We start from the raw sequence: 18,284 nt of genomic DNA, 5'->3' as shown, positions 1-18,284 counted from the left end.
GCAGGCTCCCCACGACATGCACCTGGCAGACAGAATCCACCGCAGCAGCATAGGTGATCACAGTGCCGGGCACTTGCTCCCTGGCAATGCTTCGGCACAATTATTGTCCGAGGGGTGGGGGTTGCGGGGTGGGGGGCGGGGGGGGGCAGTGGCAAGAGGGGGGTGGAATTCACCTCCTTCCATAGTTGGAGGGAGGGAAATTCTATGGATGGGGTTCTTTTATTCTATTTTTATTTTTGCTACATCGGGGCACCCAGATCTTTCAGGAGTTGCTGGCTGGGCGTGCTCATTCAGAGCTCATTCACCATCTTCCCCATCTCGTAGTGCTGCTGTAGACTGGTTGTTCCATTGTGGAAAGAGTTATGAAGGAAGATGAACATCATTTTGATATTTGCTACTGTCTTGGCCAGATATGTTTTGCGGAAGCTATTGTCTGTCTTGGTGATTACTGCACACACTTAAAAATATCAACATTGTACAGAGACACTGGGTGTGATTCTCCATCGGTTGATGCCGGAATCGGGAAACACGATTGGGCAGAGAATTGTTTTTGATGCCAAAATCGAGGCGGGTGCTGGTTTCCCACCAAATTGCAATTCTCCGGTGCCTCGATAGTGGCGTCAACATGTTCCACTCCGCACGTACAGTAAGCACCCTTGGCATGTCATTAGCAGGCCTGACCCGATATTCTCCGGGACCTCCACGGTTCTCCGCCTTCACAGGAGCAAATTCCCGATGGTGAGGTTCAATTGAGCGTTTAAAAATCATGAAACAGGTGCCTTGGCTGCTGAGGGAGAGAGGGGGGCTACAGAAAGCGTTCAACATCACCATAGTTTGCCGACAGTCGTGCCGCTGGCCAGAGGGGTTCTCTCAGGGCCGGGGACAGTAGCGGGGGATGGCCAGGAGGTGGGCTGTGGGGTCGGGGATGATGGGCATGGAACACCATTGCCGTGGCCTGCAAGGTAGCCATATAGCTGCACATACCGCTGACTGCCCACTGTGAACTTAGGGCCACAGGTCATATGAGTGTCCCCCCAGGCCACCTCCCGAGGTGCCCTCTGGCCCTGACCAACCCATCAGCATCCCGGGCATGCACCAGTGCCACCAGTGCCATCTTGGTGGCTGGGATGAGTGTATGTAGGAGTGAAGTGTGTATATGCAGCTGCAGCTTGTTAGCCTCCTGAGTGTCAATCATGAATCTTGCGAATCCCGCACCGTTTCTCATTGGAATGGATTGTGTTCCACGTGGCTTCGGTGCTAGCCCCTTAACGGTCCCTGAATCGGTCCAGGTGCGGTACCAGTTTGCTCTCATGGAAGTCCGCGAATCCTGCCCTGGCTTCAACACGTATTCTCAGGAACGGAGAATCCAGACAACTAACGTCTCTAACTGTGGCTCACAATGCTCCTTTATAATATGTTACCAAGTGTGGTACTCACTGACCACATTTTCCCAGGGAATGATGTTTTCTTTTCATGTGGTGTTTACTAATTGCATAATTGTCCTACTTGCAAAGTTTGTGGATAAGTTTAATTAATAACTTTGGAATAGTTTAACTTTGCTGACGGTTAGGCAAATCTTTTAAGTATTCAACTACCCTCCAATTCTGGCCAAAGTACACCTGGCTGATCCGAGTCCAACTTTAGTTGCAAACCTCATCCAATTTTACCCTCCATTGAGGTCCAACCCAAATCCAGCCCCTCTCAGCCAGGCTGAAGGTGGGTATTTCATGTCTAACATGTTGGATTATGATAGGCAAAATCTGCAACTTGCAAATTTGTGCCTGTTTTTGAAACCAAGCTGATTTTGTGTTTCTTCTCTATTATCAGGGAAATGCCCTTTCTGATAAACGATGACCAAAAACATTTTCCAGATTTTCTTTACCTAAAAACTTTGGGATTTCCCCTCAGCATAATACTGCATCAACTTCCTGCTAGTCTTTATTTTACATTGTAAATACTGCCACAGTATTCAGTTTTCCCACTGCAATTGAGACCAAGGAAAATTGAAGAGTAGTGCTAGGATATTAGCATAACGGCATGGGAGACTGCTACAAGATCCTGAGTGGTCTTGGGAGGTTAGACGCGGAGAGGGTGTTTCCTGTTGTGGGATAATCTAGAACTAGGGGTAACTGTTTAAAATAAGGGGTCGCTATTTAAAGCAGAGATGAGGAGAAATCTTGGAGCCTAACCTCGGTTATTGGCAAGATTCTAGAATCCATTGTTAAGGATGAGATTTCTAAATTCTTGGAAGTCGGATTAGGACAAGTCAGCATGGATTTAGTAAGGGGAGGTCGTACCTGACAAACCTGTTAGAGTTCTTTGAAGAGATAACAAATAGGTTAGACCAAGGAGAGCCAATGGATGTTATCTATCTTGACTTCCAAAAGGCCTTTGATAAGGTGCCTCACGGGAGACTGCTGAGTAAAATAAGGGCCCATGGTATTCGAGGCAAGGTACTAACATGGATTGATGATTGGCTGTCAAGCAGAAGGCAGAGAGTTGGGATAAAAGGTTCATTTTCGGAATGGCAACCGGTGACGAGTGGTGTCCCGCAGGGTTCAGTGTTGGGGCCACAGCTGTTCTCTTTATATATTAACGATCTAGATGACGGGACTGGGGGCATTCTGGCTAAGTTTGCCGATGATACAAAGATAGGTGGAGGGGCAGGTAGTATGGAGGAGGTGGGGAGGCTGCAGAAAGATTTAGACAGTTTAGGAGAGTGGTCCAAGAAATGGCTGATGAAATTCAACGTGGGCAAGTGCGAGGTCTTGCACTTTGAACAAAAGAATAGAGGCATGGACTATTTTCTAAACGGTGACAAAATTCATAATGCTGAAGTGCAAAGGGACTTGGGAGTCCTAGTCCAGGATTCTCTAAAGGTAAACTTGCAGGTTGAGTCCGTAATTAAGAAAGCAAATGCAATGTTGTCATTTATCTCAAGAGGCTTGGAATGTCATAGATTATCATAGAATTTACAGTGCAGAAGGAGGCCATTCGGCCCATCGAGTCTGCACCGGCTCTTGGAACGAGCACCCTACCCAAGGTCAACACCTCCACCCTATCCCCATAACCCAGTAACCCCACCCAACACTAAGGGCAATTTTGGACACTAAGGGCAATTTATCATGGCCAATCCACCTAACCTGCACATCTTTGGACTGTGGGAGGAAACCGGAGCACCCGGAGGAAACCCACGCACACACAGGGAGGATGTGCAGACTCCGCACAGACAGTGACCCAAGCTGGAATCGAACCTGGGATCCTGGAGCTGTGAAGCAATTGCGCTATCCACAAGGCTACCGTGCTGCCCTAAGGAGGTGGGGAGCACCTCCTTATAAAATATATAAAAGCAGGGATGTACTTCTGAAGCTTTATAAAGCATTAGTTAGGCCTCATTTAGAATACTGTGAGCAATTCTGGGTCCCACACCTCAGGAAGGACATACTGGCACTGGAGCGGGTCCAGCGGAGATTCACATGGATGATCCCAGGAATGGTAGGCCTAACATACGATGAACGTCTGAGGATCCTGGGATTATATTCATTGAAGTTTAGGAGGTTGAGGGGAGATCTAATAGAAACTTACAAGATAATGAATGGCTTAGATAGGGTGGACGTAGGGAAGTTGTTTCCATTAGCAGGGGAGACTAGGACCGGGGCACAGCCTTAGAATAAAAGAGAGTCACTTTAGAACAGAGATGAGGAGAAATTTCTTCAGCCAGAGAGTGGTGGGTCTGTGGAATTCATTGCCACAGAGGGTGGTGGAGGCCGTGACGTTGAGTGTCTTTAAGACAGAAGTTGATAAATTCTTGATTTCTCGAGGAATTAAGGGCTATGGAGAGAGAGCGGGTAAATGGAGTTGAAATCAGCCATGATTGAATGGTGGAGTGGACTCGGTGGGCCGAATGGCCTTACTTCCGCTCTTATGTCTTATGGTCTTATTATCTAGTACCTTACTGGCTTTAGTTGCTGCCTCTTTACTGACCTCTAACTTCCTAATCTGGTTCCCATCCCCCTGCCACAAGGCTTTCATTGGTTTCCATTATGGAACAGGTCGTTCCGCCTGTTGCCAGAGGCTAATAGCTTGAAGGGTGCCACTCTGCATCAAGCATGGCTGACCAGAAGTCTCTCCCACTCTTACCACCTGCCATTGACGCGTTGGAAGGATTTTGCTACTAACCAATCAACCTTGATATGAACGCACCTTCCTTGGCCATCATGTCCTGGGGTTGGACTTGAACCCAGAGATTCTGACTCAGAACCAGGGATTCTACCTACTGCGCCACAAGGTCCCTCGGCAGATCTGTACTCTACACTTACTAGTATGATCCATTCCTTCCTGCCTTTTAATTCAATCCATACAGATTATCTTTGTAATATTCTGTTTGTTATGTTCAATTTTTAAAAATTGTGTTATCTCTAATTAGCATAGTACGAAGTCTTACAACACCAGGTTAAAGTCCAACAGGTTTGTTTCGATGTCACTAGCTTTCGGAGCGCTGCTCCTTCCTCAGGTGAATGAAGAGGTATGTTCCAGAAACACATACATAGACAGATTCAAAGATGCCAAACAATGCTTGGAATGCGACCATTAGCAGGTGATTAAATCTTTACAGATCCAGAGATGGGGTAACCCCAGGTTAAAGAGGTGTGAATTGTGTCAAGCCAGGACAGTTGGTAGGATTTTGCAGGCCAGATGGTGGGGGATGAATGTAATGCGACATGAATCCCAGGTCCCGGTTGAGGCCGCACTCATGTGTGCGGAACTTGGCTATGAGACCATGCAGACGCTGCGACAACAAATGAATGGACATCGCGCAACAATCACCAGGCAGGAATGTTCCCTTCTAGTCGGGGAACACTTCAGCAGTCAAGGACATTCAGCCTCTGATCTCCGGGTAAGCGTTCTCCAAGGCGGCCTTCAGGACGCCCGACAACGCAGAATCGCCGAGCAGAAACTTATAGCCAAGTTCTGCTATCTTGTCACTGGAAATGCCAGTGTTTCTGGAACATACCTCTTCATTCACCTGAGGAAGGAGCAGCACTCCGAAAGCTAGTGACATCGAAACAAACCTGTTGGACTTTAACCTGGTGTTGTAAGACTTCGTACTGTGCTCACCCCAGTCCAACGCCGGCATCTCCACATCCTAATTAGCATAGATAGCCCACCCTCCTTTTACTCCCTATCCTTTATGAATTTCCAATTACCTGAAATAGTTAGCTGCCATTCCTGTTCTTTATGTAGCCACATTTTAGTTCTTTCTACAATAACTGCCTCCTCACTACATTATTGCGAGCACAAGCCTAACCAAGCTGGATAAAAGATTTAAAGGACATCGAAATGCACCTAGGAGCATAAAACAGGAGCAGCACAACTGTCAGCAGACGATGGCGATGTTGGACACTTTCTGCACCCCCTCTCCCTCAGCAGCCACGATGCTGGTTTCACGATTTTTAAAAGCACTAGTGAACCGCATCGTCGGGAATCCGGCCCATAAGAGGCGGAGCATCGCGGAGGCCCCGGATAATACCGGGTCGGGCCTACTAATAACACGCAAATGGTGATTAGTGTACATGAGTTCCGTACCGTATTGACGCCTCTGTTGAGGTGATGGATAATTGCGATTTGCCGTCAAATCAGCGCCCGCTGAGATTTTAGCGTCGGAACCCATTCTCCGCCCAATCGCGTTCCGTGATTTCGGAGTCATCCAATGGAGCAGCTGTTTAAGGGTAAATCCACATTTGAAATGTGGGAGTCTTTTAAGGAAAGGTTGATTAGAGTGCAGGACAGACATGTCCCTGTGAAAATGAGGGATAGAAATGGCAAGATTAGGGAACCATGGATGATGGGTGGAATTGTGAGACTAGCTAAGATGAAAAAGGAAGCATACATAAGATCTAGGCAACTTAAATCTGATGAAGCTTTGGAGGAATATCGGGAAAGTAGGACAAATCTCAAACGCGCAATAAAGAGGGCTAAAAGGGGTCATGAAATATCTTTGGCTAACAGGGTTAAGGAAAATCCCAAAGCCTTTTATTCGCATATAAGGAGCAAGAGGGTAACTAGAGAAGGGATTGGCCCACTCAAAGACAAAAGAGGGAATTTATGCATGGAGCCAGAGGAAATGGGTGAGATTCTTAATGAGTACTTTGCATCGGTATTCACCAAGGAGAGGGACATGACAGATGTTGAGGCTAAGGATGGATGTTAAATACTCTAGGTCAAGTCAGCATAAGGAAGGGGGAAGTTTTGGGTATTCTAAAAGGCATTAAGGTGGACAAGTCCCCAGGTCCGGATGGGATCTATCCCAGGTTACTGAGGGAAGCGAGGGAAGAAATAGCTGGGGCCTTAACAGATATCTTTGCAGCATCCTTGAGCACGGGTGAGGTCCTGGAGGACTGGAGAATTGCTAATGTTGTCCCTTTGTTTAAGAAGGGTAGCAGGGATAATCCAGGGAATTATAGACCTGTGAGCTTGACGTCAGTGGTAGGCAAACTGTTGGAGAAGATACTGAGGGATAGGATCTATTCACATTTGGAAGAAAATAGACTTATCAGTGATAGGCAGCATAGTTTTGTGCAGGGAAGGTCATGTCTTACAAACCTAAAAGAATTCTTTGAGGAAGTGACAACGTTAATTGATGAGGGAAGGGCTGTACATGTCATATACATGGACTTCAGTAAGGCGTTTGATAAAGTTTCCCATGGCACGTTGATGGAAAAGTGAAATCGTATGGGCTTCAGGGTGTACTAGCTAGATGGATAAAGAACTGGCTGGGCAACAGGTGACAGAGAGTAGTGGTGGAAGAGAGTGTCTCAAAATGGAGAAAGGTGACTAGTGGTGTTCCACAGGGATCCATGCTCGGACCACTGTTGTTTGTGATATACATAAATGATCTGGACGAAGGTATAGGTGGCCTGATTAGCAAGTTTGCAGATGATACTAAGTTGGTGGAGTTGCAGATAGCGAGGAGGTCTGTCAGAAAATGCAGCAAAAATATAAATAGTTTGGAGAGTTGGGCAGAGAAATGGCAGATGGAGTTCAATCCAGGCAAATGCGAGGTGATGCATTTTGGAAGATCTAATTGAAGAGCGGAATATTCTGTCAATGGAAGAGTCCTGGGGAAAATTGATGTACAGAGAGATCTGGGAGTTCAGGTCCATTGTACCCTGAAGGTGGCAACGCAGGTCGATAGAGTGGTCAAGAAGGCCTTCATTGGACGGGATATTGAATACAAGAGTCGGCAGGTCATGTTACAGTTGTATAGGACTTTGGTTAGGCCACATTTGGAATACTGCGTGCAGTTCTGGTCGCCACATTATCAGAAGGATGTGGATGCTTTAGAGAGGGTGCAGAGGAGGTTCACCGAGATGTTGCCTGGTATGGAGGGTGCTAGCTATGAAGAAAGGTTGAGTAGATTAGGATTATTTTTGTTGGAAAGACGAAGGTTGGGGGGGTACCTGATTGAGGTCGACAAAATTATGAGAGGTATGGACAGGGTGGATAGCAACAAGCTTTCTTCAAGAGTGGGGGTGCCAATTACAAGGGGTCTTGATTTCAAGGTGAGAGGGGGAAAGTTTAAGGGAGATGTGCGTGGAAAGTTTTTTACCCAGAGGGTGGTGGGTGCCTGGAACGCTTTGCCAGCGGAGGTGGTAGAGGCAGGCACAATAGCATCATTTAAGATGCATCTAGACAGATATATGAACGGGCGGGGAACAGAGAGAAGTAGATCCTTGGAAAATAGGTGACAGGTTTAGATAAAGGATCTGGATCGGCGCAGGCTGGGAGGGCCGAAGGGCCTGTTCCTGTGCTGTAATTTTCTTTGTTCTTTGTTCTTGTGCATCATTAGGTGCGTGAAGAGAAACAGCAGCAGACCTGCCTATAGCGGGAAGCTTGAATAACAAGTAATTGAAATGAATGAAGGACTGGAATAATAATCATTATGGGATTTTTTAGCTCCTTGTAAATACACTGGCAAGAAGGAGCAGCAAAGTGGTGCAGGGAATAGAGATTTTACATGTGTACGAGAGTTCTTTGTTACCCAGTGTGTAAAACAAAAACAAGAGAGGGATCTTGTCACTGGAAATGAACCAGAACAGATAACAGAAACGTATGGGGAATATCTAGTAAATGGGAATCACAACATTATAATTAAAAATAAATATTGAGATTTCAATATTTACAAAATATTAAATTGAGAGAAAGCTGATTTTACAGGGGTGAGAATGAAACCAGGGAAAACTTAAACTGGAAGGAAAATGTTACTGATCAAAGAGCTGGAACAGCAGTGGGAAACATTTAAAACAGTAATCACAGTCCAAGAGTGTTTTATCCCACTTAAAAGTAAAAACAAAGTAGCTGAAGGTGACACACCCCATATGAATAAGGAAATAACGACAATATTGAAATTGATGAAGACTCAAAGTATAGCCAACAAAGGAAAATGGGATAAATGATTAGGGAAGAAGTAAAAAAGAACCATTAGCATGACCAAAATAAACTATGACATGGAGTTATAAAGAAATATGAAAATAAATAGTAAAGTATTTGAAACCAAAATTAACAGTTTAAAACATCAAGGAGCCATTAAGCAAGACATTCTCTGCTCCCCCTGTCACCTGTGGGAAAATGCAACATCAGGATAAGCATGCATAAATGCACTTAACAGGTTGGAAGCCCGATTCTCCAACCCCTGCCCGGTGGGAAATCACCGGGCAGGATTTGGTGCGAGGTTGGGCATGCACAGCCCTGGCATGGTGGAGTCCAAAGGGGTGGGGGCGGGCGGGAGGGGGTGGGGGGTCAAGGAGGTCAGATCACTGATATGTTGCCCCTCTGCCACTGCCAGGCTGCAGAGGGGCTGTACCCCAAGGGTACTGGGGGTTTGGTGAGCTTGAGGTGAGGTTTTGACCCCGAGAAACTCCCACCTCCTGCACAGATGTGGGTCCCATGTTTGTTCCACCCCTTTGAGCCCTGGTCAACCTGATCATCACCCTTGGCATGGTGATCTCAGGCAATCCTCTGCAGAACAGCATCCTCCTGGTCTGAGTTTTTAAATTCTGATCTGGCCTCCTCAGCCTGAACTGCTTTGCCTGACAGCTGAAGAGCAGTTCAGGCAGTTTAGCAAAGAATCAAAGCAGAAACGGTTTCCCTTTCCTAACATCTGCTCCCTCAGGCAAAATCCTTTAAAACAGCAGCTGTTACAAGTGTCAGAGACTTCCTGGAAATCCCACAACAATTGAAAAGGCTGCAAATCCCCTGAAGCCTGAGAAATTCAAAACAGTGGATGTTGTCTATATCGACTTCAGTAAGGCCTTTGACAAGGTCCCTCATGGTAGATTAGTACAAAAGGTGAAGTCACACGGGATCAGGGGTGAGCTGGCAAGGTGGATACAGAACTGGCTAGGTCATAGAAAGCAGAGAGTAGCAATGGAAGGATGCTTTTCTAATTGGAGGGCTGTGACTAGTGGTGTTCCGCAGGGATCAGTGCTGGGACCTTTGCTCTTTGTAGTATATATAAATGATTTGGAGGAAAATGTAACTGGTCTGATTAGTAAGTGTGCAGACGACACAAAGGTTGGTGGAATTGCGGATAGCGATGTGGACTGTCAGAGGATACAGCAGGATTTAGATTGTTTGGAGACTTGGGCGGAGAGATGGCAGATGGAGTTTAATCCGGACAAATGTGAGGTAATGCATTTTGGAAGGTCTAATGCAGGTAAGGAATATACAGTGAACGGTAGAACCCTCAAGAGTATTGAAAGTCAAAGAGATCTAGGAGTACAGGTCCACAGGTCACAGAAAGGGGCAACACAGGTGGAGAAGGTAGTCAAGAAGGCATACGACATGCTTGCCTTCATTGGCCGGGGCATTGAGTATAAGAATTGGCAAGTCATGTTGCAGCTGTATAGAATCTTAGTTAGGCCACACTTGGAGTATAGTGTTCAATTCTGATCGCCACACTACCAGAAGGATGTGGAGGCTTTAGAGAGGGTGCAGAAGAGATTTACCAGAATGTTGCCTGGTATGGAGGGCATTAGCTATGAGGAGCGGTTGAATAAACTCGGTTTGTTCTCACTAGAACGAAGGAGGTTGAGGGGCGACCTGATAGAGGTCTACAAAATTATGAGGGGCATAGACAGAGTGGATAGTCAGAGGCTTTTCCCCGGGGTAGAGGGGTCAATTACTAGGGGGCATAGGTTTAAGGTGAGAGGGGCAAGGTTTAGAGTAGATGTACGAGGCAAGTTTTTTCCGCAGAGGGTAGTGGGTGCCTGGAACTCGCTACCGGAGGAGGTGGTGGAAGCAGGGACGATAGTGACATTTAAGGGGCATCTTGACAAATACATGAATAGGATGGGAATAGAGGGATACGGACCCAGGAAGTGTAGAAGATTGTAGTCGGGCAGCATGGTCGGCATGGGCTTGGAGGGCCGAAGGGCCTGTTCCTGTGCTGTACATTTCTTTGTTCTTTGTTAAATTCAATTTCCCACAGCAATATATTTCACTAGCCAGTTTAATGACTCAGACACAGCTGCTTTGAGGGATTGTTCATTTATCTACCCCTTCACACTTGAATGCACCTGGATAACCCTGCTTTGATGCTCACCACAATGTTTAACAACACTCTTGCTATGATTGATAGCTCCTCACCACATGGAAGGAGCAAAGTGCTTTCTGCTGTGAGAAAAGAGGAGGCAGTGCACCATTGACAATGCCAGGGATGGGGACTGAAGGGGTGGTAGCTAATGGGGTGAGGTGGTCGGGTCACCTACATGCGAGCCCAGTGGGGGGGTACCCGTTATTCCGATGGTGGGGGAAGAGGATGGGCTGCATTCTTCTGCCCCGCATGCTTCAAGAACGCCACGGGCCAGACGCCGACAATGGAAAAATTCATTGACCTCAGGCGGGGTTCTCTGGTCGCCTGACGAACGCAGCTGGAGAATCCCGCCCAATGCCCTTACTTGTCAGCGGCGTGGCAGGGGTGCGGTCAGGATTTGCTTTGTGAGGGGGTGGGCCTGCCTGCGGAATTTATGATCGAGCTGCCTACTTAAAATGGCGGCCCGATATCGGGATTCCAATGGATTCCGGCGAGCTCTCCACCATGCATAGATTTGCATGCTTAAGGAGTGAGACTCCCAGTGACAAGCGTGACTTAGCTGCAATTCTCCGATAGCAGGAGCACTTCGACTCCCAAACGGAGAATCCCAGCCCAGAGTTCCAGAGGTGACTGTCTTTGACATCACGGCAAAATTTGGCCGCAGGGCATCAAGGATCCCAAGTAAAATTGAGATTAGTCAAAATTGGAGGAAATGGCTCCACTGGCTCCGATCTAAAAGGAAGATGGTTGTGATTGATGGAGGTCATTCATCCACACCAGGACATTACTGCAGGAGTTCCTCAAAATAATGTGCTCAGTAAAAAACATCTTCAGCTATTTGATCAGTGTCCTTTCCCCCATCACATGGTCAGAACTGGGGCTGTTTGCTGATGATTCCATTCCATTCCATTCACAACTCCTTAGATATCGAAGCAGCCAGTGTCTGCATGCTATAAGACCCTGGGTAACGAGGCTTGGGCTAATACATGACAAGTAAGGTTTGTGCCAACAAATGGCAGACAACAAAGATTATCTCCAACAAGGGTCTAAACTCCTCCTTATGACATTCAATTACATTTCCATTGTTGAATCCCACACCATTAACATTCTCAGATAACTATCATCCAAAAACTTAACTGGGTCAGCCACATAAATGCTGTGGTTACAAGAGCAAGTCAGAGGTCAGAATTCTGAAACATCTCCTGACTCACAAAAGCCTTTACACTATCAACAAGGCACATGTCAAGAGTGCAATGGAATATTTAATGACTCAGAGGAAGCTGGGGGTAAATGGTCATAATTTTATTTAACTATTTACAAAGTCTTGCTCAAGGAAGCATGTCTCTCCCAGTACAGTCCTTGCTGGGAGGACTAAAACTCACCATGCCCTGTTTTCGGCTTGCTTTTATCTCTGTTCATACTGAGCCCAAGATGGGTGCCCTTCGCCCCCTATCTGGGAAACTCACCTTCACGAGTTTCACGGGGAGATCAATGATGGTTTCCTCTTTGTTCTCGCGGGGGTTATGATAGGTCATTTTCCACATGCTTGGTTGAGTGCAGCACCAACAACATTCAAGTAGGTCAATAGAATAAAGCAGCCTTGATTTGCACCCTATTCCCGACTATAAATTTTCACTTCCTATGCCAGCGCACAGTGGCTGCAGTGTGTACTACATATAAGATGCACTGCAGCAACTGGCGAAGGCCTTTTCAACAGCAACTTCCAAACTTCTGACTACAACCACCTCGAAAACAAGGACAGCAGGCACATAGGAAGGCCACAATCTGCAAATCCTTCTCGAAAAGTCACACCCATTCCGACTTGGAACTGTACCACTGTTTCTCCATCATCGCTAGGTCAAAACCCTGAACTCCCTCAGAGAACTAGACATGCATCTACAGTAGCAGTTGGAAAAACGTTGGCATCAATTATTGAGGAAGTAATCGCAACACATTTGTAAAATCATAATTTAATCAAGCAGAGACATTGTGGCTTCATGGAAGGGAAATCGTGTCTGACTAATTTATTGGAGTTTTTCGAGGAAGTCTCAACCAGAGGGGATAGAGGGGAACTGTCATGATATTCAAACACACACATCATGATAGACAGACCAACAGACCAATTAGCACACATAACACGACAGCCAATCACAGACCAGAGCAGACACAGTATAAGACAAGAAACATGACACCTGGTGGCCAGTCCATCTGGAGACAGGAGAAGGCCAGGACCTCATTAACAAGACACTCACACAGTCACCACGTGCTGAGCACCAAGACAGATGTGTAAATAACTAGTTGGAATAAAACTGCGTTGTACCAATCGCAACCGTGTTGGTTCATCTGTACCTCAGAGCACCCAACACCACATGGTACCAGTGAGTAAATCGATACTTACCGGCAAATCTGCCATCCTGAGCCATGGACACCCAAAACAAACCGCAGCCGTTGCAAGTCGCTGGGAACCTGGGCACCAACTGGAGGTTCTTCAAGCAGCGATTCGAACTGTTAATGCGAGCCAACGAAAAACAGGGCGCCTCGGACAAAACAAAGATTGCCATGCTCCTCACTACCGCAGGTCAGCACGCCATCGATGTATACAACTCCTTGGTGTTCGCGGAAGGCAGGAACAAATCCAAATACGACATGGTCCTCCTCAAGCTCGACCAGCACTTCAACGTTGAGGTCAATGAAAGCTTTGAAAGGTATATCTTTCAGCAGCGCCTACAAGGTAAGGATGAGCTCTTTCAGCCCTTCCTGACGCACCTACGCATACTCGCGCAGTTACGGTTACGGCACCACCTCAGAGTCCATGATTCGGGACCAGATCGTTTATGGCGTTGCCTCCAGTGGCCTACACCAGCAGCTTCTAAAAATTAAAGGCCTGACCTTAGCATCTGCAGTGGAAGCCTGTGTCCTGCATGAAAACGCGACCAGCCGCTATGCCCAATTTCAGGCGACCGAATCGGCACGGAGGGGGTCCCAAGCGATCGAATCGGCAAGCCAGGCCGCCCACGAGGCTGAACGCATCCAGGCAATCGGGTTTCTCCCGGCCCGCGGCCCGGACGAGGGCGGCCGTTTCGCGCGCTTTTTGAGGCCTCCCGCGTTTGTGCGCGCCAAAACCAACGGCAACATTGAGGGACGCACTGCGCAGGTGCGCCCGACGCAAGACCGAACTGTGCATGCACAGTGGCGTAACGAACGCCATGATGTCATGACGTGCGGCAACTGTGGAGCTGCACATTTAAAAGGGCAATGGCCTGCAAAAACCCGACAATGCCTAAGCTGTGGCAAGATGGGCCATTACGCTGCCTACTGTCGAGCGGCTCAACCTGTGGATCTTCCACATCTCCGACAACCTCACAGACACGTGCGGACCATCCAGCCTCCACATCAGGACATCCAAACCGACGACACAGATGACCAAGACGCCTTCCGGGTTGCGGTCATTAATGTGAACCGGGTCAACACCATCAATCCGGCCGATGAATGGAGTGCCACCCTGACGGTCAACCTGAATTCGTCGCCCACCTACTAGACTGGACTTATGAGACTGTTCACACGTCAAGTTTTAGCAACTACTGTATTGTAACATGTCACTGTTTTATCATTCCAGGTCTCGTTTGATCGGACCACATTTCAACGTTCTTCTTCGTTTGTTATGGTACAACCTCGTTAGCATGCCACGCCTGACATCGCCCCTTGTATATAGTTACGCCACATGTACATGCTGTAAATATCACGCACACACACCTTTAGCTGCACTCGGGACACATTCATATTTATAACCACGTAGGCACATAATCTTGTAAAAAAGGGGGATGTCATGATATTCCAACACACATCACAACACACACATCATGATAGACAGACCAACAGACCAATTAGCACACATAACACGACAGCCAACCACAGACAAGAGCAGACACAGTATAAGACAAGAAACACAACACCTGGTGGCCAGTCCATCTGGAGACAGGAGAAGGCCAGGACCTCATTACCAAGACACTCACACAGTCACCACATGCTGGGTACCAAGACAGGTGTGCAAATAACTAGTTGGAATAAAACTGCGTTGTACCAATCGCAACCGTGTTGGTTCGTCTGTACCTCAGAGCACCCAACACCACAGGAACCAGAGGATGTGTTGTATTTGGGCTTCCAGAAGGTGTTCGACAAGCTACCTCATGAAACGTTGTCATAAGATAAAAGCCCATTGTGTTGGAGGTAATATGTTAGCATGGATAGAGAATTTACTAATGGGCAGTAAACAGCGAGTAGGGATAAGGGTTTTTGTTTTCAAAATGGCGAAGTGTAACCAGTGAAGTTCCACAGGGATCAGTGCTGGCACTGCAACTATTGACAACATATATCAATGACTTGGAGGAAGGAAACAAATGTACTGCAGCCAAATTACAGGCAACACAAAAATAGATGGAAAGGCAAGTTGTGAGAGGAATACAAACAGTTTGCAAAGAGATATTGATAGGTTATGTAAGTGAGAAGAAAGTTGACAAATGGAGTATAATGTGGGAAAATGCGAAGTTGTTCACATTTTGGAAGGGAGAACAAAAGAACAGTATTATTTGATTGGAGAAAAACTGCAACAAAAAGAGACTTGGTGGTACTTGTGCACGAAACATGGAAAGTTAGCACACAGGTGCAGCAGGTAATCAGGAAGGCTAATGGAATGTTGACCCTTATTTCAAGGGAGTTGGAGTATAAGAGTAGGGAAGTCTTGCTACAACTGCACAAGGTACTGGTGAGAACACATCTGGAGTACTATGAGCAGTTTTGGTACCCTTATTTAAGGAACGTATTGGCTGGAATTCTCTGGCAGTTGAGATTCTCTTATCCCGCTGGCAGTGCATTGTTCCTAACTTTGCCTAAGTTTAATTGCTCAGTTTTATCACCTTTGCTCTTGAGTCGCCAGGTATCTTTATGATACCGCCACGTGGTTCAAGTCCGAGTAATGATCAATAATCCAATACACCGATTAGTAAGATTTAAATCAAAGCACATTTATTATACACAGTAATCACTACTCATGCATAAATTCTACGTCTAAGATACTTCTACAACTAACAGGCCTATACTTAACTTGGAACTGGCCCACCAGGTATTGGAAACAAATGACCTTTCGTTCAGGTTCGGAGCCTGCGGGATTCGAAGTTGGTACAGATTGATAGCTAAGAGCGCCTATCTCGTAGCGAGCGTTGAAGTAAGACTTACAGGTTCGATCGGCTGCTGAAGAGTGACGATAGCTGGAAGAGAGGGCGCCTTGAACTTGGGGCTCAATTCTTATAGTCCCCAGGGGCTTCCCGCCTTTCGGGGCGGACCCTTTTCCTGGTCCCAAGTGATTGGACTTTGTCCCGATCACTTGGTTCGATTTTCTCCAATGCTGGAGCGGTTCCCTGATCGATGGGCAGTCTTGAGGTGGTCGTTCACCTCCTTTTGTGTAGGCTTCTGCTGGCGCCGAAGAGTCTGGTTTTGCTTTATGTGTCTAACTGTTGCTTATTGTTCCCGGGGATTGCTCATTAGTATGCAGATGGCTGGTGTTTTGTTATGCTGATGGTTGCTGGTATCGATCTTGTCTGGCCTTTCCAGAGGTAAATACACAGCCAACCTGCAGCTGCTCGTTTTTGTCCTGTTGGCTGACTTTCCCATCAGCCTTTGCCATTCGCCATTTTAAATCGGGAGTTGGCCATTTTAAGTGGCTACAGCATCCCCACCCATGAGTTTCCCTGTGGCTTGGGGTGGCTTCAATGGGAAATCCCATTGAAAAGCGGCGGGAAGAGAGAACCCCTCTGCCAGTGAATGGTGCACCACCGAGAAGCACGTGGCTGGGGAACCGGGACTTTCATTGGAGACGGATCAGAGAAGATTCACTGGGATGATCCCGGTATGGAGGAATTGTCTTATCAGCAAAGGTTAAACAGGTTGGGACTCTATTGGAATTTAGAAGAATGAGAGGTGGTCTCATTGAAACATATAGGATTCTTGACAGGTAAAATACTGAGAGGATGTTTCCCTTCGTGGGAAAGTTCAGGACCAGAGGGCATTGTCGCAAAATAAAGTGGTGTGCATTTAAGACTGAGATGAAGAGGAATTTCTTCTCAGAGTGTTGTGAATCTTTGGAACTTTTTGCCACAGAGAACTGTGGGGGCAGAGTCCTTGTGTACATTTAAGGCTGTGATAGATAGATTCTTGATCAGTAAGGGAATCAAGGGTTATGGGAAAGGGTAGGAAAGTGGACAGGAGGAATGCCAGATCAGCCATGATCTTATTGATTGGCAAAGCAGGCTTGGTGGGTCGAATGGCCTACTCCTGTTCTATTTCTTATGGCCTCATGGTCTTAAGACAGCTCACCACCATCTTCTCGAGTTCAGCTAAGAAGGTAATTGTTGGCCTTGCCAGCAACACCTACATCCTTTTAATGAAGTAAAACAAATTGTTTAAAAGTACCACATGGGCTCTGAAGAGCTTTGGAATGTTCTGAGGTTGGAAAAGGTGCTATATAAATGCAAGTTCTTTCACTAAAAATTTTTTTAAATATAAATTTAGAGTACCCAATCAATTTTTTCCAATTAAGGGGCAATTTAGCGTGGCCAATCCACCTAGCCTGCACATCTTTGGGTTGTGGGGGCGAAAGCCACACAAACACGGGGAGAATGTGCAAACGCCACACGGACAGTGACCCAGAATTGGACCTGGGACCTCGGCACCGTGAGGCAACAGGGCTAACCCACTGCGCCACCGTGCTGCCTCTCTTTCACTAAAATGATAGAAGTCTTGTGAATTGGATTGCACGAGCACATGAGGTAAACCTTGATTTTATGTGAGAATGTAATACAGGTGTTATCCATTTCTCCTGATCTTTATTTTCATTGACTTCAGAAATGAATTTGAGGGATAAGGATCCTGCTTAGCTTGTAATAATGAAGGGTGTGCCTGAGTTAAAATCACCTTGGGGTGTTACTGAAGCAGGAATAAGAACCATTCAATTTAACTACCATTCTACCAGGTCTCCACTAGGCCTCTATTCATGGCTTTTTTTAAACTGGTATATTTCATAAAGTCATGGGTCAGTCTTTTTTGTTTTCTGAGTTGACAAATATAAATACCCAATATAATTTTCTACTAAATTGTATTTACAATTCCCTGAAGTAATTGTGGCCTATTGCATATTTGGCCACTATTGATGTAACTTCGGGAAATATTGTGGTAAGCAGAACATCTGGCAATATGTTGCAAAATGATGACATAATCATATAACATTTCCGTGATTCAGTTACAATCCTCTTCCCCTTTAACAGTAAATACTCTACAACACTTCATATACTTGAAATATAGTTATGGAAATTTTCAAAAATCAGTATAATTTTATTTAAAAAAGGATTTCAATTTTCAGGATATCGGGCGAGATTCTCCAACCCCCCGCCGGGTCGGAGCATCGCCGGGGGCTGGCGTGAATCCCACCCCCGCCGGTTGCCAAATTCTCCGGCACCGGAGATTCGGCGGGGGCGGGAATCGCACCACGCCGGTTGGCGGGCCCCCCACCCCCCGCGATGGGCCGAAGTCCCGCAGCTAGAATGCCTGTCCCGCCGGCGTGGATTAAACCACCTACCTTACCGGCGGGACAAGGCGGCGCGGGCGGGCTCCGGGGTCCTGGGGGGGGGGGGGCGCGGGG

At 46.8% G+C, this 18,284-nt stretch overlaps 1 protein-coding gene across 4 annotated transcripts in view; it reads left to right on the top strand.

Moving 5' to 3' along the window:
• blnk (B cell linker) overlaps positions 1–18,284 on the top strand; it is a 393,983-nt gene that overhangs the window by 15,055 nt on the left and 360,644 nt on the right. Inside the window, exon 1 of one of the 4 annotated variants that reach the window (XM_072479110.1) lies at positions 9,695–9,715. The exons of the other annotated variants lie outside the window; for them this stretch is intronic. Within the exon in view, the coding sequence (XP_072335211.1) occupies positions 9,710–9,715 (6 nt within the window). The 5' untranslated portion in view covers positions 9,695–9,709. Of the gene's footprint in view, positions 1–9,694; positions 9,716–18,284 lie in introns of those variants that run through there. 4 annotated transcript variants of the gene reach the window in all.

The sequence above is a fragment of the Scyliorhinus torazame genome, chromosome 16 (genome assembly GCF_047496885.1).
Source record: "Scyliorhinus torazame isolate Kashiwa2021f chromosome 16, sScyTor2.1, whole genome shotgun sequence".
Classification (NCBI taxonomy): Eukaryota; Metazoa; Chordata; class Chondrichthyes; order Carcharhiniformes; family Scyliorhinidae; genus Scyliorhinus; species Scyliorhinus torazame.
This window is presented reverse-complemented; position numbering and strand designations above follow the sequence as displayed.